This window comes from Dama dama, chromosome 30, assembly GCF_033118175.1.
Source record: "Dama dama isolate Ldn47 chromosome 30, ASM3311817v1, whole genome shotgun sequence".
Classification (NCBI taxonomy): Eukaryota; Metazoa; Chordata; class Mammalia; order Artiodactyla; family Cervidae; genus Dama; species Dama dama.
Genome location: NC_083710.1, coordinates 29,402,596 through 29,426,434, shown reverse-complemented (window position 1 = coordinate 29,426,434; position 23,839 = coordinate 29,402,596). Strand labels below are relative to the sequence as shown.

Sequence of the window (23,839 nt, the reverse complement as noted above, 5' to 3'; positions counted from 1 at the left end):
TGATGAGTGTAAAAATACTGAGAGCACCTGGCATATCAGCATTAGCTAATACGTTGGGTATAAATATAATGTAGTTAAACCCTTGATATACGCCATATACTTTGAATTGTCTTTCAAGTTTCAAATAAGGATGATAAATATACACTGTTACATCCTTATTGGAATTAGGATGTTTGAACAGTATGCATTTTTGACATGAATTTCTAAGATTGAGATGTGATCTTTGGATGTAAAACAAGACCAAACTAACTTATAAATCTGGAGGTGAAAACTGCTAAATTAGTTCTTTAACAAAATCTTATTAACATGTGTTTTACTTAATATTAATTCAGTAGTCATTATGTATTATATACTATGTGTGTATATATATGTACATATGTGAGTGTGCATATATATGTGTTTATACACACAATGAAATGTATAGTGTGGATTCTCATGTAGCATCTTACATAAGAATTCCTCTCATGTAGCTCCCCATATAATATAGTTCATGCTTATTTAATTTTACAGAAAATGATTTTATCATTCAGATAGTCATGTAGCATGTTACATAGTGTTATAAACTCATGAGTTAACCACTACAATAGGTATTTTAGATTATTTTTAGCACAGGGAAGAAAGCCCTTTTTCTTTGAAATCAACTGGGATATTATGATGAAAGGAAGCTTACAGACCAAAGTTCCTCTCTTTCCTCCATTTACGTGTCCATTCTTTCAGTCATTAATTCAACCAACACCACACACTTACTGTATATATGTTAAGCCCTGTCCCAGGTGAAGGAGTGTACAGGAGTCAGTAAAGACGTATCTTAGCCATCTTGGAGAGAGTCTAGTCCAGAGCTGAGAGGAAGACTCAGATGGTTACCAGAAATCTGGGAATCCAGCATTATGGCAGTAGTTATAGTGTGGGCTGGAACAGACTGAAAAATGCAAGCTCAAGTACACTAAGACATTTGGACTCAAAGGTTCTTGAAACATTATCCCAACCAAAGAAAATAGAGCCTTCATCTTGGTTCATATGGATGAGATAAGGCAAATGGTAAAATATTTGCTAGTAATTATAGATTTTTAGTTTATTCTTGTAGAAAAGATAAGTTAAATGAGGAAATCACTATTTCTAAAGTAGAATAAAATATGTAAACATTCTTCAAGTTTTTTAAGATGATCTATTTAACCTGTATGCCTTTTGCCAGAACTTTTCCTTTTGTGACCCACATGTGCTCTCCTAATTTTATTTAGTGTTAGGTAAGTAAAAGAGGTAAACAGACAGCCTAAACAAATTAGGCGACATGAACACTGACTGCTTTTGCAAACATAGAGTCCTTCATATTGTGAACTTTTGAACCCGTGGTTCTTAAAAGATAGATGACTTTTTCTTCCAATTCTACTATGTTCCATTCTTTAGCAATTTGTTCTTTACATTCTGTCAAAATAACATGATAGGAAAATGGTAAGTAGCAAATTAAAACCTTGATCTGTTAATAAATTATTCTTACATTCTTTCCCATGCTTAATTGAATTTCTTAATAGGAACTTCTTACAAATGGGCTAGAAACTCGAGACCATCCTGTATAGAAATCATTAATAAATAAGATTTTAGTGTATGAAAATATATCATATTATATGCCTAATGGGAAAATGACATTTGAAGTATAATAACATAACTGGAAAGAAAAACTTCTAATGATGCAATATTATTACAGTGAAGAGATTACCATTGAGAAGCACATGAAATTCTTGTAGTTATAACCAGTACTATGAATAAAATTTTTAGTGAAAAGTCTGTTAATCTTCAGAAATTCAAGGGATATTTGGAATATTTGAACAGTGTTATTAACCAGAACATTCTAAAAGCTCTCCAATAACAAAAGTTTTTCCTACACAAAATTTAAGACCCAAGTCATAATTCCTATCAGTGAATAAATTGTAGAATTTGTTTTAGTAAACAACATTTAGAGCCTCAACTAATTTTTATTTCTTTACTGCATAAAAGTTAAGACATTAAGAAATGAACAGTCCTTTAAAAAGTCACAGATTATTTCTTTTCTTTCTTTATACCTCTGCATTGCATTGGTTTCATAAATACTAGTTGTGTCAGGACTTCTGATGAATGTTTCAGACAACCCAGCTTAAGCAGTTGGCTTGAACAGTAAATCAACGTTATTGGTTCTCACAACTGAAAAATTCAGAGGAGGAAGGTTTAGTTTCAGTCAGGTTTTTTTTCCAGTGATGCAAATAATGCCACCAAGCACCGAGTTCTTTCCACCATTCTGCTCTGCCTTCCCCTCTGTGGGCTTCATACTCACCCTCTACTGGATGGCCTCCAGTAGCTCCAAGAAATCCCCTTTTAGGAGCAAAATGACCATGACAGTTCCAGACTCATATCAAACTATCCAAATTAGGCATCTCACCAAGTTCCTCATGTGAAAGACAAAAGAAACTTTGCTTTCCCAGAAATCCCAGAAAATGTCTCCTCATGTGCACGGCTAAGAGTTGACAAGAGGAACGTTGAATTCCTGTACCCTAAGGAAAGGGAGCTTAAATAAATTCACTATTATAAAATGTCAAGTATACTGTATCTGAAAGTTTCTTCTTTATAGTTTCTATAATCTATACAATAGCAAATGAACTACAGGTTTGTATACACAGAGCTACTATGTAAAAGGAACTTTCCAAGGTGCTAAGAGGATTTTAAGATAGAGACCTAACTCTCAAGGAATGTTCATTGGTTATGAAGGAGAAAAAACTAATTGGCGGTAGGTTGCCTATTACATATATAATCTGAATGAGTTACAAGCTGGAATCAAGATTGTGAAGAGAAATATCAACAACCTCAGATATGTGGTCAATACCACTCTAATGGCAGAAAGCAAAGAGGACCTAGAGAACTTCTTGATGAGGGTGAAGGAGGAGAGTGAAAAAGCTGTGCTTAAAGCTAAATATTAAAAAACTAAGATCATGGCATCTGGCCCCATCACTTCATGGCAAATAGAAGGGGAAAAGGTGGAAGCAGTGACAGATTTCCTCTTCTTGGGTCCTAAAATCACTGAGGATGGTGACTGCAGCCATGAAATTAGAAGACAGTTGTTTCTTGTCAGGAAAGCTATGACAAACCTCGAGAGTGTGTTAAAAAGCAAAGACATCACTTTGCCAACAAAGGTCCATATAGTCAAGGCCATCGTCTTTCCAGTAGTCATGTATGGTTGTAAGAGCTGGACCGTAAGGAAGGCAAAGTGCTGAAGAATTGATGCTTTTGAAATGGGGTGCTGGAGACGACTCGTGAGAGTCCCTTGGATAGCACAGAGATCAAACCAATCAATATTAAGGGAACGCAACTTTGAATACTCATTGGAAGGATTGATGCTGAAGCCGAAGCACCAATACTTTGGCCACCTGATGCAAAGAGCCGACACAGTGGGAAAGAAACCCTTATGATGGGAAAAGTTGAAGGCAGAAGGAGAAGAGGGTGACAGAGGATGAGATGGTTGGATGACATCACCAATGCAATGGACATGAACTTGAGCAAACTCCGGGAGATGGTAAGGGACAGGGAGGCTTGGCATGCTGCAGCCCATGGGGTCATGAAGAGTCGGACACAACGTGGCGACTGAACGACAATAATAATTATAATATATGAACTTCTGTGGTGGCTCAGTCGTAAAGAATCCACCTGCCAGTACCGGAGACACGGGTTTGATCCCTGGGTTGGGAAGAGTTCCTGGAGAAGAAAATGGCCAGTATTCTTACCTGGGAAATCCCATAGATATAGGAGCCTGGCAGGCTACAGTCCATGAGGTCACAAAGGAGTTGAGCATGATTTAGTGACTAAACAACACAATGGTTGTAATATATGACATTAAGTGGAGTCAGAAATAAATTTATCATAATTAATTTAAGCTAGTGAAGCTTAAACTTCAAAGCCCCTCAAGTTTCAGGGGCCTCTTCTTATCATTTGCCCCTAATGGTATGTCTGTAGTTTTATGCTCCTTCTCCTAAAGAACCCATCTCCTACAAATTACTTGTATCATAAAACCCAGATCTATTCTCAGTGCAAAGAAGAATCTCTCTCTCAAGGAATCCTGGATGCTTCACTGAAGCAAATGAGAGGGGTATGAAAGGGCGTAAAACATCTACGTACACCTGGGTCTGTTTCTTCCCATAACTGGTCTAAGCCCATAATTCAGCTGTTACATGCATTTCTTACCTACTTCCCCATAATGTTCTGACAATATTAACAAAGCAATGGCTATTTCATTTTTAAGCATCATCTAATACCTAACAGGAATTCCCTGGTAGCTCAGTTCATAAAGAATCTGCCTGCAGTACACGAGACTCAGGTTCAATCCCTGGGTCAGGAAGATCCCTTGGAGAAGGAAATTGGCAACCCACTCCAGTATTCTTGCCTGGAAAACCCCATGGACAGAGAAGCCTGGTGGGCTGTAGTCCATGGGGTCTCAAGAGTCACACACAACTTAGCAACTAAACTACCACCAGTATTTAACAAAATCACATTGGAAAAATTAGTAATGATATTTTTATAGGATCCAGACAAGAACCAAAAATGAGAAAATAAATAAAAATAATGTCTCTGCCCTAGACATGCTTTCCCTGGGGCTTCGGTGCCGAGGGCAGGATAGCGATCTGAGTTGGAGATGGCTTTCTTTTCACAAAGTCGGCTTCAGCAGGCACTCAGCTCTCAGTTATAGAGAGAGGGGAATGCTGGAGGTTTCTGTTCTCTGTACTGGCTGCTGGGAAAGGCTAGCTCTAGAATCATCACACCTTTTCAGTTTTCCTTTATGTATATCGGTATTAAAATTGAGAGGAGAAAAAGGAGAGGTCGTAAACAGAACATGAAAGAATATAAGCTCTATTCAAATGTAGCTCTCTCACCTGCTGTGCAGACTTAGGCTTGTTTCCTAAGCTCTCTGAATTTCTGTTTCCTCTTCTTTAAAATGAACACAATAGTATTCACATGGAGTTGTTGAAAATTAAGTGCAATAATGTAGGTAAGGCATCTACTGTAATGCCCAACACACAGTGGCATTCAGTGACTAGGGGTCAAAAAAGCAAAATTCTGTAATTCTCAATTGAGAGTTTGTGATTGAAAACAATCTAGTGACAAAGATCGGTTTAATTTTATTTTAATAAAATCAAAAGCAACAATTTTTAATAAAATATGAAATATTTTTCATGCAATAAATGACTGTTTTTTCATATGTGTAGATTTCCAAGTTAATGAAAAGCCTTAAACATCAAATTACTGAAGTTAAATGTTTACTTAACTTTGTTTGATGTACACATTTATTTAAATGAAATATTTTATTGCATTTATAATATTCTTACTCTTCCTTCACCCACTTAACTGAAGAGCACAGGAGCAATGAAAGTTCCTCATCAGTAAAATATATTAGACCCCTCTTCAGATTAGACATCACAAGTTCAAGTTTTATTCATTACATGTGCAGGTTAGAGGTCTTATGTATTGCTTGACATGATGGGCAGCTAAAGAAACAACCCATCATTGACTTATCTTTTCAGTACTCAAGCAGCACTGATTGTAGAGATTTTTCTCCAAATTTATACAGATTTTCCTCATTGAGATGTGACTTTGTGGCAAAATCTATCTTAAAGCATATGTGCCACTGTTCCAGTTATTTGCATACACACGTGAATTTTACTCTGCATATACAGTGGTTATGTGGCTTTGACAAGAAGCACAGCTCCTTGCTCACTAAAGTGTAAATGGAATTTTCCTATATCCCAGTCAAACCCTCTGATAAATGAAATAGTTTCATCACAAGAGCCAAATTTTACTAATATTGACATGAGCATAGAACATCACACACACACACCCATTCATTGTGTGGAAAAAATATGTTTTGTTAACTCAGGAGTTGTTTGATTGACAGTTGATGATAAGCATTACCATTATTTCCCAAATTATTATGCCACTTTAAAAAGGAAGTGATAATGCCTTGAGGTTTAGAAATGTGATAATGCAAATGGATGCACTGAAGTGTGAATACTCTCAACTGTCCACCCTTGATACTGCCAAACGCCTACATACCACATAGAAAAGGGTTTATTTACCTTGTTAGCATAGGGAGTGCTCAACTGGGCAATGTGGTGCAAATTTCTACAGTCATTTTATCTTTCTTTCTCATTAAAAATCAACAATATCTAAAATGAAGTTAGTTTTATTTGCTTTAACATGTAATTTACCTAATGCTCAAGCTTTAAAAACAAAGCTTGAAAAATGGGGCAAAACTAAGTGTATTCGTAACTGACTATGATGATATAAAACTGGTTAGAAGACAAAAATGTGAACGTGTAAATCTAATTATATACCATCTGCCAAAAGAAGCTACTGCCAAATACAAAATTTTTTCTATAATGTATGTTGAAGGTTGCCTTAACATAGAACCCAATTTGAAAATCATTTTTGTTAGAATGGCTTCTATTGCAAAACCGAAGGATAAGTACTATTTTAAGACAAGGTTCAGTTCAGTCCAGTCGCTCAGTCGTGTCCGACTCTGCGACACCATGAACTGCAGCACGCCAGGCCTCCCTGTCTGTCACCTACTCCTGGAGTCCACCCAAACCCATGTCCACTGAGTCAGTGATGCCATCCAACCATCTCATCCTCTGTCGTCCCCTCCTCCTCCTGCCCCTAATCCCTCCCAGCATCAGGGTCTTTTCCAATGAGTCAACTCTTCGCATGAGGTGGCCAAAGTACTGGAGTTTCAGCTTCAGCATCAGTCCTTCCAATGAACACCCGGGACTGATCTCGTTTAGGATGGACTGGTTGGATCTCCTTGCAGTCCAAGGGACTCTCAAGAGTCTTCTCCAACGCCACAGTTCAAAAGCATCAGTTTTTTGGTGCTCAGCTTTCTTCACAGTCCAACTTTCACATCCATACATGACCACAGGAAAAACCATAGCCTTGACTAGACGGACCTTTGTTGGCAAATTAGTGTCTCTGCTTTTTAATATGCTATCTAGATTAATCATAACTTTCCTTCCAAGGAGTAAGCGTCTTTTAATTCCATGGCTGCAATCACCATCTGCAGTGATTTTGAAGCCCCCCAAAATAAAGTCTGACACTGTTTCCACTGTCTCCCCATCTATTTCCCGTGAAGTGATGGGACCAGATGCCATGACCTTAGTTTTCTGAGTGTTAAGCTTTAAGCCAACTTTTTCATTCTCCTCTTTCACTTTCATCAAGAGGCTTTTTAGTTCCTCTTCACTTTCTGCCGTAAGGGTGGTGTGATCTGCGTATCTGAGGTTATTGATATTTCTCATGGCAGTCTTGATTCCAGCTTGTGCTTCTTCCAGCCCAGTGTTTCTCATGATGTACTCTGCATAGAAGTTAAATAAGCAGGGTGACAATATACAGCCTTGACGTACTCCTTTTCCTATTTGGAACCAGTCTGTTGCTCCATGTCTAGTTCTAACTGTTGCTTCCTGACCTGCATATAGGTTTCTCAAGAGGCAGGTCAGGTGGTCTGGTATTCCCATCTCGTTCAGAATTTTCCACAGTTTATTGTGCTCCACACAGTCAAAGGCTTTGCCATAGTCAATAAAACAGGAATAGATGTTTTCCTGGAACTCTCTTGCTTTTTTGATGATCCATCGGATGTTGGCAATTTGATCTCTGGTTTCTCTGCCTTTTCTAAAACTAGCTTGAACATCTGGAAGTTCACGGTTCACGTACTGTTGAAGCCTGGCTTGGAGAATTTTGAGCATTACTTTACTAGCGTGTGAGATGAGTGCAATTGTGCAGTAGTTTGAGCATTCTTTGGGATTGCCTTTCTTTGGGATTGGAATGAAAACTGACCTTTTCCAGTCCTGTGGCCACTGCTGAGTTTTCTACATTTGCTGGCATATTGAGTGCAACCCTTTCACAGCATCATCTTTCAGGATTTGAAATAGCTCAACTGGAATTCCATCACCTCCACTAGCTTTGTTCATAGTGATGCTTCCTAAGGCCCACTTAACTTCACATTCCAGGATGTCTGGCTCTAGGTGAGTGATCATACCATTGTGATTATCTTGGTCGTGAAGATCTTTTTTGTATAGTTCTTCTGTGTATTCTTACCACCTTTTCTTAATATCTTCTGCTTCTGTTAGGTCCCTACCATTTCTGTCCTTTATTGAGCCCATCTTTGCATGAAATATTTCCTTGGTATCTCTCATCTTCTTGAAGAGATCTCTAGTCTTTCCCATTCTATTGTTTTCCTCTATTTCTTTGCGTTAATCACTGAGGAAGGCTTTCTTATCTCTCCTTGCTATTCTTTGGATCTCTGCATTCAAATGGATATATCTTTCCTTTTCTCCTTTGCTTAAGACAAGGTATGTATTGGCAAAATCTGGATACTGTTTTGGCCTTCCCAGTGGGTGCTAGTGGTAAAGAACCCACCCGCCAATGTATGTAGGGCTTGCGTTCAATACCTGCATCTGGAAGATCCAGGCAGAAGGAATACATGGCAACCCACTCCAGTATTCTTGTCTGGAGAATCCCATGGTTGTGTATTAAGCTCCTTTCCTTCTAGCTGGAAGGAAGGAAAACCGAAGAAAAGGGCAGAAAAAGAAACAAGTTGATTCACATCCACTATAGTACCCAGGACTTCCCTGTAGCTCAAACAGTAAAGAATCTGCCTGCAATGCAAGAGACAGGGCTCATTCTCGGGGGCAGAAAGATCCTCTGCAGAAGGGAATGGCAAGCCACTGGAGTATTCTTGTCTGGAGAATCCCATGGACAGAGGAGCCTGGCAGGCTACAGCCTGTGGGGTTGCAAAGAGTTGGACCCGACTGAGCGACTAACACAGAAACATAGTACCCAGAAGGGCTTGCCAGGTGGTGCTAGTGTTAAAGAACCCTCCTGCCAGCGCAGGAGACAGAAGAGAGGCAGGTTCAATCCCTGCGTCAGGCCCCTGGGGTAGGAAATGGCAGGCTTCTCCATTATTCTTGCCTGGAGACTCCCATGGACAGAGGCGCCTGGCGGGCTACAGTCTATATGTAGGGTCTCAAAGAGTTGGACACGACTAAAGCGACTTAGTAAGTATGCACATACACACCCCCAGAAACAGCGAGGCATTTTTGGTTTGTTTTCTTCTCCACTGTTGTTTGTTGGGGACACATGGAGGGTGACAGCGAGCTTTAAGGATTTACACAGAAGTCCCCACCCAGTCCTGCTTTGTCTGCTTATGCTAAAGTCCACTTAGCCTCTTTGCTTGTGCCTTCCCATTCAGCTAAGCATCCTATCCTTTCAGAAAGGGAGATAGGTGAAAATACTGCAGCCTGTCCTACTTTTAAAAATGTAAGCTGTTAAAAAAAGGAACTGGGAACAACTGGAGCACTTTTCTAGTGTGTGCTCTATGTGCTTTTATTTCACCTGCCGTGTGTCACATCTAAAATGTAGCATCATTGTGGCAAAATTAGGCCAGAGTCGGCCTCTTTAAGCCTTGCTTCCCAGCTGAAATGGAATATTCAGTAGTGATGATCTTGAAATTTACAGACTCATCATCACCCCACTACTTAGCAGTTTGACATCTTTTAGAACTGACACATCAAGATTTAAGGTATTTTATTTTTACTTCTATTGTTTTTATGTAAAATTGAGTACTTTTCACTAAGATATTTTAAACTAACTTTTAGTAATTATTCCAAGGTAATGGTAACAGCCCACGTTTGACATGTACTATTATGTGCCAGGCATAATGCTAAAGCAGTGTACATAGATTTTCTCATTTTATCCCCACAATTCTAGGAGAAATTGCACTAGTTAACACAGGTTGTATTAATTTCTCCACAATAGTTAGGTAGAATGTACTTTTTTTTTTTTTTATTAAATGCCTATTGACTACGTTACCTCCTAGATGTGCTCCACCTCTCCTAAACGCTGGGACAGCCATGTCAGACAGAAGCAGGGAAGGCAGCAGCAGTGCCTGGACTGAGCCTCTCCCTCTGCAGAGACCGTGGTCCCATGTGGGACTGAGCGACATACTGACGTGCTCGTAAATTGTGCTAATCAAAGTGCAACTTTGGCTCAAAGTTTATCTTTTTTCATAATATAATCAACTGTGTTTATTCACCCTATGAAAAAGTATTAAAAGAAATACACTCAGTTAAAGCCAACAAAATATAATTCCTAACACTTCCTTTTATTAATGCTTCATTACTTCAGGCTCCGTTTCTTAAGAATGTAAGTGGGAATTGTGTTGTGATTAGCTGAATTTCACCTGATGATGAAAGGCCGTATTAAGCAGATTAATAGTGTGCATAAAATTCCAAAGGGGAGATTAAATCTATTTCAGAGACCAAAATTTTCACACAGTTTGCAAACACAAATTTCCAATTTAAAAGCATTCTTATCAATAAGAACAACTTAAAACATAAGCACTATTGGTTAGAGTTTGAAAGATTTTTTTGGTTTTTACATTCCATTTTTATTTTATTTTGACTTTTTATTATAAAATTTTTCAAAAGAAAAGCACCAACAGTTATTAATACCCACTTACCCAATACCTAGATATTAGTTATTAACATTTTAGCTTTTTTTTGTTTTACTGAAGTGCTTTAAGGTAAATTAAAGATATTACACTTTATCCCTAAATACTTTAGTATGAAAAATACATTTTCCTCCATTATCAGATTACTATCTTCACACCTAACAAAACTTAATGGTATTTCCCTAATATTATCTAACACTGTGACCATAATCAGGTTTTTCTAGTTACCTACTGTATGTCTTTAAAAATTGGTTTGTTCAAGATAGTATTCCGTCAAGGACTACACAGTAATTTTTTTTTTTTAATGAGCAATTTATTTTTTCTTATCCCTTTTTTAATTGAAGTGTAGTCGATATACAATATTATATTAGTAACAGAGGTACAAAACAGTGATTCAAAATTTTTATAGGTTATATTCCATTTAAAGTTATTATAAATACTAGCTATATTCTCTTTGCTGTACAGTATGTCCTTGTAACTTCTTTATTTTTTCATGGTAGTGTGTACCTCTTAACCCCTTCCTCTTAACTTGTCCCTCCCCACCTTCCCTCTCCTGACTGGTAACTACTAATTTGTTCTTTATTTCTATAAGTCTGTTTCTATTTTGTTATAACCTGTGTTTGTTTTATTTTTTTTTAGATTCCACATATAAGTGATACTATACAGTATTTGTGTTTTTTCTGTCTGACTTATTTCACTAAGCATAATACTCTCCAGGTTCACCCATGTTGTTGCAAATGACAACATTTTCATTATTTTTATGGCTGAGTAGTATTCTACAGTGTGTGTGTGTATGTGTGTGTGACATTCTCTTTATCCATTCATCTGTTGATAGACACTTTGGTCGCTTCCATTCTTGCCTATTGCAATGTTGCTGTGAACATTGGGATGCATGTATCTATTTGAATTAGTGTTTTCATTTTCTTCAAATATATACCCAGGAATAGAATTGCTAGATCATATGTTAGTTCTGGGGCTTCCCAGGTGGTGCTAGTGGTAAAGAACCCACCTGCCAATGCAAGAGACATGGGTTCAATCCCTGGCTCGGGAAGATCCCCGGAGAAGGGAATGGCACCCAATTCCAGTATTCTTGCCTGGAGAATCCCATGGACTTAAGAGCCTAGGTGGCTACAGTCCATAGAGTTGCAAAGAGTCAGACACAACTGAAGCGACTTAGCATGAGCACAATGCTAATTCTATATTTAGTTTTCTGAGGAATCTTCATACTATTTTCCATAGTGGCTGCACCAATTTACATTCCCACCAGCTTTGTATAAGGGTTCTCTTTGCTCCACATTCTCACCAACGTTTATTATGTGTGGTCTTTTTGATGATAGCCTTTTGACAGCTGTAAACTGATATCTCATTGTGGTTTCAATTTGTTTTTCTCTTTCATCTTTTCATGTGACTGTTGGCCACCTGTATGTGCTTTTGGGGAAATGTCTATGCCGGTCCTTTGCCCAATTTTTAAATTGGTTTGCTTATTTGTTTTAATCTGAATTGTAAGGACTTTTTTTTATAAGTTGGATATTAACCCCTTGACAGTCATATAATTTGCAAATAATTTCTCCCATTCAGTAGGTTATCTTTTCATTTTGTCAGTGATTTCCTTTGCTGCACAAAAGCTTTAAGTCCCATGGACTTAATTAAGTCCCATAACCACAAAGTATGTTTGATTCTTAGGTCTCTTACATGTCTTCTAGGTCAGAATAGTTCCTCACCACTACCTTTTCTTTTTCATGATGGTAACTTATTAAGAAACCGTGCCAGCTTTCCTGTAGAATATCTCACCTTTTGCCTTTGTCTCTTCTACCTGATGTTGTCACTTAACTTGTTTTAACTAGAAAAGTTCTGATATAAGGTGATTCAAATATTGGTAAATATTGATAGCAGGAGTTTATATTTTAAAATACATCTTTATTGTTTGCTAGCTAAAATATAAAGTTGCTATAATCTATTAAAATTTATGAAAATTTAAATGTTCCCATTTGAAAGATATTCCTGGGTCATCTAACTTATTTTTTATTGAAGTATAATTGCTTTACAATGTCTTGTTAGTTCCGAGTGTACAACAAAGTAAATCAACTATGTGTACCTCTACCCCTTCGTTTTGGAACGCCCTCCCCCGACCGCCATCCCACCCCTCTGGGTCACCGCGGGGCTCCATGTGCCCTCACAGTAGCTTCAGCCCTTGGAGCTCAGCACAGCGCTAAGGTGCTTTGGTCGAGCCTGACTCTTTGCGACCCTATAGACTGCAACCCACCAGGCTCCTCTGTCCATGAGATTCTCCAGGCAAAAATACTGGAGTGTTGCCATGTCCTCCTCGAGGGGATCTTCCCACCTCAGGGATCAAATCCAGGTCTCTTATGTCTCCTGCAATGGGCAGGAGGGATCTTTACCACTAGTGCCACCTCAGAAGCCCTACAGGAGTTTCCCAGTAGCTGTTTATTTTACACATGAAACCTATTTCCAGGTCAGGAATAGAGACGCAGATGTAAAGAAGGGACATGTGGGCACAGGGGGAGGAGGAGAGTGGGACAAATTGGGAGAGTAGCATTGACATATACACACTACTGTGAGTCATATAATTTAAAAAGCCATCTACAATTCTGTACATGGGATAAACCAAGGTTATAATCAAATAGTAAAAAAAGAATGATGGAAAACTAAAAATTATCACTATTCTTACTCCCCACAGGCAACATTGTTATAGTTTCATGTATATTCTTTGAAAAATTTTCTCTGAATAAATAAGCAAGAATACTTTAAGCATGTATACTATAGGATTTTTAGGGAAACATTGATTATGCTAAATGATGCTGTTCTTACAACTGGCTATTTTTCAATTCTATTAGTAGTCCTGATAATTTAATATTATCTCTAATCCATTCTCCACAGAACCATTGGAGTTACCTTTCTAAAGCTTAACTCAGATCTTGTTTCTCTCGTGCTTAAAACCACTGAGTGGCTTTCCACGGCACTTTCCACCCATAAAATGTGCTTCATCACTCTGGTCTCCAAAGCCATATGACATGCCTCTGCCGGCTTTAACTCTTCTCACAAACTTTTCCTCTCATTTATTATGCTTTAGTCACACTGCTTTTCTTTCAGTTCCTTGAACGTGTCATCAGGGCCCCGCTTTGAGCCTTTGCACTAGCTCTTCTTCTGTCTTGAATTCCCTCACTCCAGAATTTCTTAGGATTAGCTTCTCCTGGTCATTCATGTCTCTGCTCCAAGTTCTTTAGAGATGCCTTTCCTATCCATACAGTTTTAATTGTCAACAGAGCACTGATCACTAATAGTTTCTCATTTACCAAATTGTTTATTTACATTTGTCTCTGTCTGTCTCTACAGGCAACAGGAACACGTATACATATACACATGCATTCTCTTAAATGCGCAGATATACACCTACATTTAAATACAAACTTCATGAGAACAGTGACCTTGTTTATCTTATTTTAGGGTCTAGCATAATTTCTGACGCATAGTAGGCACTCAGTATTTATTGAATTAATTTATCTTGGAATTTTTTCTCTTCAGCCTTTTTGATTTCCTGCACAGTACACAGCAGTGGGGGTGTGTCATTATTTAACTAATCCTTTATTGGAAATTTAGACTACTTCTAGTTTTTATTTGTTTTCTGCCATTTCAGGCAATTCTGTAAAAAATGCCCTTGCATCTTATTCTTCCCATATTATAAATTCCTCGGAGTGGAATTACTAGATCCAAAACATGTGCATATTTTTTAAAATATCACATTTTCCCCAAAAGAAATTTATACCAGTTATATTTCTACCAACTGTACAATGAGATATCATGTTTTGTCACACCCTGGCCAACAATGAGTGATATGAAACTTAATAATGTTTGACAATCTAATGAATAAAGATAATTTTTATTTGACATTTTAAGGACTGCCAGTGTACTTTAGATGTTTGGTTACAAGTAACAGAAAATCAACTTAAATCAGTTTTAAAATACAAAGTTGTTTTGGATCATATAACTGAGAGATACAGAAATGGGTCAGTTCAGGTAAGCTGGACCCAAGGACTCCTCAGTGTCATAAGATGCTGTGTCTCTGATACTTTTCTGCATTGGCATCATTCACTGCCAAGCCTCTCTATGTTATAGCAGTGATGCCTTTGTAACCCTACCAGGAAGAGAAAATGCTTCTTTGTCAAATAGTTTCAGCAAAGTTTCACTGAAATAACTTGAATTGTGTACACATTTCTGTACTAATCTTACTGACCATATAGCTAGAATATGCTGATTGACAGGTCTGGATCACAAGACTACCCAACAGTCCCCACCCAAGAGTGGGGAAGGAGTGGTTCATAGAAGAAGATGGAATAATGAATACTGAATAGCAAAAGGATAGGTATCATTATATCAAATGACCTAGTGATATTTTTCCTACATATAGTCCATTCGTTTTTCTGTGAATTGCCTGTTCATCTCATTTGCTCATACACTTAATTGGATCATTCCTTGGTAATTTTATTGATTTGTTTGAGTTTTTGTTTTTGGTTTTTTTTTTTTTTTTTTAAAGAAAAGTAACATCACATCATATGTGCTATAAATATTTTTTCACTATGTATTGTCTTCGGTGTCACTGACTCAGTGGCATCACCAACTCGATGGACATGAGTTTGAGCAAGCTTTGGGAGTTGGTGATGGATAGGGAAGCCTGGTGTGCTGCAGTCCATGGGGTCGCAAAGAGTCAGACACAACTGAGCAACTGAACTGACTGACTGAAGTATTGTCTTTAGATTTTTGCCTAAAAATTTCATCTAAAATTTCTATGTGGAAGTCTAAAATATTGTCCAGTCAGATCAGCTAGTCTTCATTTAATCAGGATTTATGATGCATCTAAATAGAGCCAGATACTGTATTAGACACCTGGCTCAGAGGATACAGAGACAAATTAAACATAGGGCATTCCCTTGAAGGGCTTATCTGCTGTAGTGGGGGCGGGGGGGAGTTATGAACTTGTCTCACCATTACCATATGAGCTGCTACAAACATGTAGGGATTTACAGATAAAATTTTAGCCGCTTCCAGAAGAATAGTTTGAAATTCACTGGTCAGATAAGAACAAAGTCAGGGAATTTACTTGAGCACAGAATTGTCCATAGGTGTGATTTCTATTTTGTCATAACTGAGAATTTTAAGAATGATGATAAAACTTTCAAGAAAGACAGGAATTCTTGAAGCTTCTTCTAAGGGTTTCCAAACCCTCAGTTACTATAATGAGAGATAACAAGATAAACTAGATTATGTTAGAAGCTCAGTTGTGTTGAATGTTGAGCTAATAACTGAAAAAAATACTTAGAAGCCAATCAGTCAGCTCTACCGAGCTTTAAGCTATATCCAGCACACAGTTTCAGCTCATTCTGTAAAATGTACAGCTATCAGCCAGCAATGTGATCTTGATTTGACTTTTCTTCGTTGTCTTCATCTATAACGTTAAGGGAGTAGAATTACTAGGCCTGTAAGGTTTATTCCATTTCTGAGGATCCATGATGGACGAGGAATCTTATAGGCAGTTTTAGAAAAAAAAAAATGACATCAGGATCAGAATTTCATATTTAGCAATGAAAAAGCAGTGCAGTGTTGTGTGAAGTGTAGAGACCCAGGCACCTGCTTCCATGTCATGAAATTAGGTTCTTAACGAATACCATGTCCACCTCAGAGACTTTTGAAAATCAATCTTATACATGGTATTATATTAGCAGTTGTAGCAACAATAGTGGACTCTTAAACATTTTTATATATAAATAGAATCCTAATGCTATAAATATAATAAGTATTTCCAAGTTACTTATATATGCTAGAATTCAATGTTATTAATTTAACTGGACCTCTCATTTTTCCTTGAAAGTCCTTTTTATTCTTATTTTGTTTTATTTTTAAGCTATTTTAATGGTATTGACCATACCTCATCAATCCACATTATTTAAAGTTATTGAAATCAACTCTAGGCTCAGACTTTTATATTCTCTAAGAGTCCTTTTAGTGTCTCATATAGTAACAGTCACTCAATAAGTATTTTTAATTTAGATCATTTTTGTTCCTCACTTTTACTTATTTTATTTAATTTATGTATCTGCTCTGTATAAAAGACTTGATAAAACTTGTAAGGTTTCATAAAATAGGGAAACATTGATAAAGCCTCAGAGAACAGGAAGGAAAAGGAAACCAAAAAAGAAAAAAAAATTAACAATCAAAAATATATACTATAATTATTCTAACCAGAATTTTTCAAAGTACATTTTAATGGACACTAGTTCTATTGCATGTAGCCGCAAAATGAAAGAAAGATGAGGTTCTAGTAAAAATAGACACAGAAATGAGCAAAATTAAGCAATGCTATTTACAGTAATATTTCTCAGAGCCTTTAGTAATGTAAATCTCCATAAGTATCTGTCAGGAATTTTGTCCCATACAGTAAAAATCATAGTTTATCAGGAAACAAAGCTTTTTATGATACTGTTGCTGAAACAAATCTCTCTCTCAGTATTGAAAACAGGTAAATTAAGTGAGAGAGCAGAGAAAATCCTCAACAGCATTTCTTCAGTAAATTTAATAGTGTTTCATGTAGACATGGTAATGTTACGCATGTAATTTCCATCAATTTTGTATTGAAAATAGTGCTTTTTGCAAGCTATACAGGATTTATAGCAGTGTTAGAATTTGAATTATAATATTAAAGTGTCATAGAGGTAAAATTATTTTTTAATTTTGCATTGTTATCATAATTTTCTGCAACATGTTAAGTATCAACTTGTGATATAGAAACTCACAAGGACAAAATAACAAATCTAGAGCAAGCTGTAAACTTTCAGTTATAAATTTCATATGAGAATCCCTAAAAAGGCCAGGGGTGGCTATATCTAAATGCCTACTATTTGAGAGAAAATAAAATGGATTGTTGCTATGGTAGTTATGATGAACATTGAAAAAGATTGCAAAATAATGTATAAATTTCATTAAGTGTAGTTTTAGGTGTTTTGGTTTTTTTTTTATCATAATTCTACCTTATTTACTAAATCCAAGTGGTATTGACATTGCATTAGTTGCTCAATTTTTAAAATGGTAACAAATTTACAGCCTTATCACTTTATACATGGGTTAAGTAGGTGGTATATGGGCTTCCCAGGTGATGCAGTGGTAAAGAATCCACCTGCGGATGCGGGAGACGCTGGAGATGTAGGTTCAATCCCTGGGTCAAGCTCCAGGAGGAGGAAATGGCAACCTGCTCCAGTATTCTTGCTTGGAAATTTCCATGGAGAGAGATTTGCAGGCTAAAGTCTATGCAGTCACAAAGGGTCAGACAAGTGAGTGACTGAGTAGGTAGGTATAGGTAGGTGAATAATTGATTGATGATAGGTAGGTAAGGAAGTAGGTAGATAGTTTGGTATGTAGGTCAAATAGATGGATAAATAGAGATAGACAGATAAATAGATCTATTTGGATCTCATAAGAAGATATGTCATCTGTGAAGAAACTCTCATTTCCCAAACAGATATTCTGAAGCATTTTTCCTTTAAATAAAGTATTGCTTCTTGATTGAAGTAAAATAATAGAAAAATAATAAGTACAAGCCAAACTATTTATGCTTGTTTTATAAAATTTATTTCTAAATGCATCAAATGAAAATTCAACAGTAGACATGTATTTTAAGAAATTACTCATGGAGGCATATATAAGCTTTAATACAGGGCAGCTGTTTCCTACAACATATTATTCTGTAAAACACTCCAATAAAATGATTTTGATGGAACTTGAATAAAATAAAAAACGTACAGATTTATTTTTATTTTTTCCACTTTCAAGTAGTTGAGGGAAGCCTGGAAAAGATTAGAAGAAGGGCCATGAGGCCCTTTTGTGGGTTTTGGTTTTGTAAGGCCTTGCAGAACAGTGTCAGGTAAGGTCAATCCTGAAAGATTGTGTAGACATTTTATGCATATGAAAGATCTATAAGCCTATTCAAGACAGAATAAAGTACTCAACATTTAAATGCTCTGAAAAAATAATAATATTATAATTTATAATATTGAGTTAGAAAAACTTATTTGCACATCTAAAAAGTATAAAATATGTGCATGCATGCTCAGTCGTATCCGATTCTTTGCAACCCCATGGACTGTAGCCTGCCAGGCTCCTCTCTCCATGGAATTTTTCAGGCAAAATACTGGAGTTGTTTCCCATTTCCCCCTCCAGGGGATCATCCCGATCCATGAATTGAGCCCACATCTCCTGCTTTGGCGAGCAGATTCTTTATCACTGTGTCACCTGGGAATACCATAAAATTTATAGGCCAGTTTAAATGAACAACTTACTATTTTAATTTGTAATACAACTCAACATTAATTTTATTGTAGTAATTACCCTTTTACCAAAAAATTATATATTTGTCAAATATTATTAATATTTTGCTGACATTTAATGAAATTACATTGCCTTTCTGTATGCAAGTAAAAGATTTTTGAGAGATAGACAGTAACATTTAGCAGAGAATAAGGTTTAAACCTTAGAATATTTGAAATATATATTTAAGCCAGTTTTGAAAACATTAAATAATTAAATTATTTAGTCTTTGTTAAGTCATAATTAAGTTTAAGGAAAAAAGAACATAATTTATAAATAGTTTTAATATTCAGGAAAAGAATCCTTGCAAATAAGAGTTTATTATGAAAATTCTGAAAGACTTTTTAACTGCTGACATCATTGTATTGTTTGAATTAGTCCCCTGGGACCCAAAGAAAAAGCTTACAAGCAATTTATTAATCTTTCTCTCTTGTGTAACATTATTTGTCTTCCATTGAAACACTAGTTTTCTACTACTTCTCTTGTTAAAATTAAGCCCTGGGGGGGACTTCATAGCTAGCTAGTAATATTACATTTTGAAATAAAGGAATTATATATTTTACATATTATTCATCTTTTGCTTTCTATAGAAACGTTTATTTCTTACAGTATGCAACCTAAAACAAAGCAGTGTAGCTATTAGGTTTTATATGAATGGATTCCATATGCCATTAAGTCAAAATCAGACAAAAACTTAAACTAAGGAAGTGTGCTACTTAAAATCGTGAGTACTAAATGTTAGAAAATCTTGATAAATGGTGTCCTGGGAAGTCTGAGACAATGGTCCAACTAACATATGCTTTGTTGGAAAAAAAAATATGTATATATATATATATATATATATATATATATATACACACACACACATATAGTATCCTGAGCATTTTACCACGTGTTCCACTATAGGGATTAATGTCGTAATCAGTAGTGTAGTGGTGTTGCTAGGACAAGACTTAGTGGCCTTAACAGAATGCTTTCCAGGGAATCTGAATTGTCCAGATTATTTCCATCAGCCTCAGATTTCCTGTTGAATTTAATAAAAAGAATACTTGCTACATCTGTATAATAACAGAATGGGACTAGCATTCCAACAGGGTTTCCATATGTGTGACTACTATCTTTCACACTCTGGTTAACTGGCTATTAAGACAAGATTTTCTCTAATGTGATAGTCACATGGTCGACTGCTTCTTCACTTTCTCACTCGATTTCCTGTAATCAAGCTAAATATTCATTATGGCTGTGGTTAGGTAGGCAAAATAACACCAAAATACTGGTTTTGCCTTAACAGGTTAAACTGGCTCATCTATGACAATCTACTTTATGGAAACTTTCAATAAAACCTAGAAACCCTGCATACATAAATCATTTCTTGAGTTAATTTTAGCAAATGTAGAGATTATCGAAATCAAATGTCAATATCAAAATCAAATTTGGTAAAAATATAATGCAAAATAACATGTATTCTATCGTTAAAATGAATTCACAGTAAATACTTTCAGGTAAAGAGTTATAATGTTGAATATCTAATATGACTGTATTAAACACAATGCTTCTTTTTCTCTTTTTACAGCCGATCGGTGCTTTGAACCCAAAGAGAGCTGTGTTTTACGCAGAGCGCTATGAGACCTGGGAAGATGATCAGAGCCCTCCCTACCACTACAACACACATTATTCCACGGCAACGTCCACCTTATCCTGGCTTGTTCGAATTGTGAGTGCCTTCATTAAGTTACAGTTTGCCTTTAGTATCTCAGAGTATTTAATATAAGGAAATTAAATAAAAATCAAATATACTTATTAGTTTTAAGCAGAGATTAGAGACCACTGAAGTAGAAATGAAAGATGCCAAGCTCTAGCAAAACCTGATTCCTTTTTGTTCATGAGTTGCCTTATTTGCAAAATTGGGTTAGAAAGATAGATTGAGTTTCTTAAACCTAAACCATTTACAAAAGGAACCAGACTCCCAGATTGTGTCCTTAATATCCAGCGTTTCCTTTCACACTGATTGTCACCGGCTAGCATTCTTCCCAGCCCTCCCAGTCTTGCTTCTGAGGTTGTGTATTTTAAAAAAACAATTTTCTTAATGTTTTTGAAGACTACTTTCTGTTACTTTGTCTTTCTCCTAAGACATAAATAAATTCAAATCTCTCCAGTCTTTTAAATGCATACTTACACATGACTCAGCAGGCTAAGAATCTGCCTGCAATGCAGGAGATGCAGGAGACGGGAGTTCGATTCCTGGGTCAGGAAGATCCCCTGTAGGAGGAAATGGCAACTCACTCCAGTATTCTTGCTGGAGAATCCCATGGACAGAGGAGCCTGGCAGGCTACAGTCCATGGGGTCATAAAAGAGTTGGACACAAGTGAGTGACTAAGCATGCAGTTTGCACGTACACGTACTTTCATACATATGCAGATAATACATGCCTCCTCCCAGCCCCCACCCACTCTTCAGTGACTTCCCATGTCTCCCCCTGCATAGTCAAATGTACCAGACGCACAGCCTCTACTATCTAGTCCTGCACTGTGCTGGTCTCTGTCACCACATTCAGTCTTTATTCTGCTTGATGCAGGTTCCACTCCCACCACTTTACTGAGTTGTCTCTGTGAAGGTCACGGGTTACGTGGCAGAGCTTCATGGTGTGTCTAAGGCATGTGGCACCATTGCTCATTTCCTCCTACTCGAAGTTTCTCCCATCTCATGGCTCCTCTGACAATATCCTCTGTGGGTTTCCCTTCTGTCATTCTAACTGTCCTGCCCTATCTCATGCTCAGATTTCTTTTTCTCAATATTTCTGTTCCCCAGGATTTTTCTAGGTATGTTATCTGGGCTGTATCATTCAGTTCTAAACTAGTGACTGCTAGCTTCTCTCTTCATTGCAGACATTTCTCTTGGGCTCCTAACCTGTATTTCTAAGATACGAATATATTTGCTTATCTCTGTGTCTTTCTATATTTTTCTACCTGAACACCTCACAATACTATAAACAGCATCTCCAAAAATAAACTTCTCATCTCCCTCATAAATGTGCAGGGGTGTTTCCTACTGATTACTTATCTAAATAATCTGCATTTATTGCACCCAGTTACCTAACCTAGATATTTCCTCCATTTTGTCAGCTCCTTACATCCAGTCTGACATCACATGGGATAGGTTCTACCATCTACAGTCTATCTCCATTCTTTATTAACTCTGTCACTTCCTTAGTTCAGCTTCCTGTTCTTTCTCATCTATATTATTGCAAAAAATCTTAACAAATCTCTTTGCCTTGGTTTTGCCCTCTCCAATCTAGTCTAGTTGAGAGAAGTTACTGGAGTCAGATGGCCAGATATTTTTTAAACTATAAATGACTGTGGAGTAAATCTCTGAATCAATGCAATCAATAATGTTTATCTCCTCTTACCAAAATATACTTCAGACTACTCTATTGCATGAGGCTGATTTGCCTCAGAAACACACTGACAAAGTAGGGAATGCATCTCCAACTGACAAGGGTTTTTTCCCCCACTGCCTAAGGAAACAGTTTGGTTTGGAGAGTTTCCTCAAGCAAATTGAACTCATTACAAACATGTAGTATGTGTATGTTTTAGGTAACTTGTAAATTAATGGTAGGTGATATACTATAAATAATTACTGTTATGAAAAAAGTTTGTCAGAATTGTGATTCAGTTTAATTGGATGCCTGTTTTATATTTTTCATAATCCTAAACCAACATAAGAAATTAAAGTTTAGCTTAGTCTGTAAGGAAACAAAGTCAAATGTTATTTTAAAAAACAAAGTCTGTAATTATAAACTAAAGGAAAAGACATAAAACTTTTTTAGACCAAAGTTGTTTGTCTAATTTGTTCAAAAATTCACCTTAACTATGTAAATTTGGATCCTTTTATAAAAATGTTTCTGAGCTAGCTATTTAAGAATTTTTTAAACTCTAGGACTTTTATAGAAGTTCTATTTTTAAAAAACTTTCTGTTAATTTGGGGGGAATATTAGATTTATATGTGTCTATTTACCACTATAAACCAATCAGAACAAAACACCTTTAGTTTATGGGTTGTAATAACTTATTAATTCTCTCCAGGTGTAAGAAAATACTAGACGCTCATATAAAGAGGTAAAGGCTTTTCTGAATTACACTCACACATATATAGAGAGAACTTTATAGCTGCAGTTTCAGGCACAGGTCAAAACTAAACACAGAAACCCAAAAATTCACCAGTCAAGATCTCAAACAGCTGGTGTCCTTTACAGTAAATGTAAAATATTTTATCTGAGCTCAAAAATAGACCGACAAGGAAACAAAAAACAAGAAACAATTATTGCTGTAGTGAGCCATCACCCTGGGTGGGGGGGGCAGCACATAAGACACCTTTTAGGGCATTTTTGGGATTAAAAACAAGTCGGGCACCATTTCTGAAAAAAAATCATTATCAAGTCGGTTGGTTTGAGAATTATATGAGAGTATATTATACATATTATGTATTATAGTATTTTGAGATATATAAAATGATATTCAATGGCTTTTTTATAATCAAATAAGTCTAAAATTGGTTTTCTAAGAATTTAAGGATGGATTTATAAAAATACTTATTATCAGCAGCTTGATCTAAGTTAACACTCTTCTATCCCTGATAAACTAAACATTTTCTCAAATAATAAATTATAATCCATCCCTAAATTTATTTCTTATTCTAGAGAAATGGAGTACAAGTTTGACTCTCTGTAGGGGTACAGCAGAAATGCTATCCTTGTTTATCCTACACATTCCCTTTTAGTATTGTCTATAGCTGTGCTGAACGGAGACATGTATAATGCAAGCCACTTATGTATATAATTTAAATTTTCTAGTAGCCACATTTAAGAGTAAAAAGAAACAGGTGAGATTAGTTTAATAAATATATTTGTTAGCCCAGTAGATCCAAAATGTTGTAATTTCAACATGTAACCAATATAA

The 23,839-nt window shown here is 36.4% G+C and overlaps 1 protein-coding gene across 1 annotated transcript in view; it reads left to right on the top strand.

The window, feature by feature from the left end:
• NBEA (neurobeachin) overlaps window positions 1–23,839 on the top strand; it is a 649,896-nt gene that overhangs the window by 546,599 nt on the left and 79,458 nt on the right. The window contains exon 45 of the mRNA XM_061133617.1: window positions 20,457–20,597. Within this exon, the coding sequence (XP_060989600.1) occupies window positions 20,457–20,597 (141 nt within the window). The remainder of the gene's footprint in view (window positions 1–20,456; window positions 20,598–23,839) is intronic.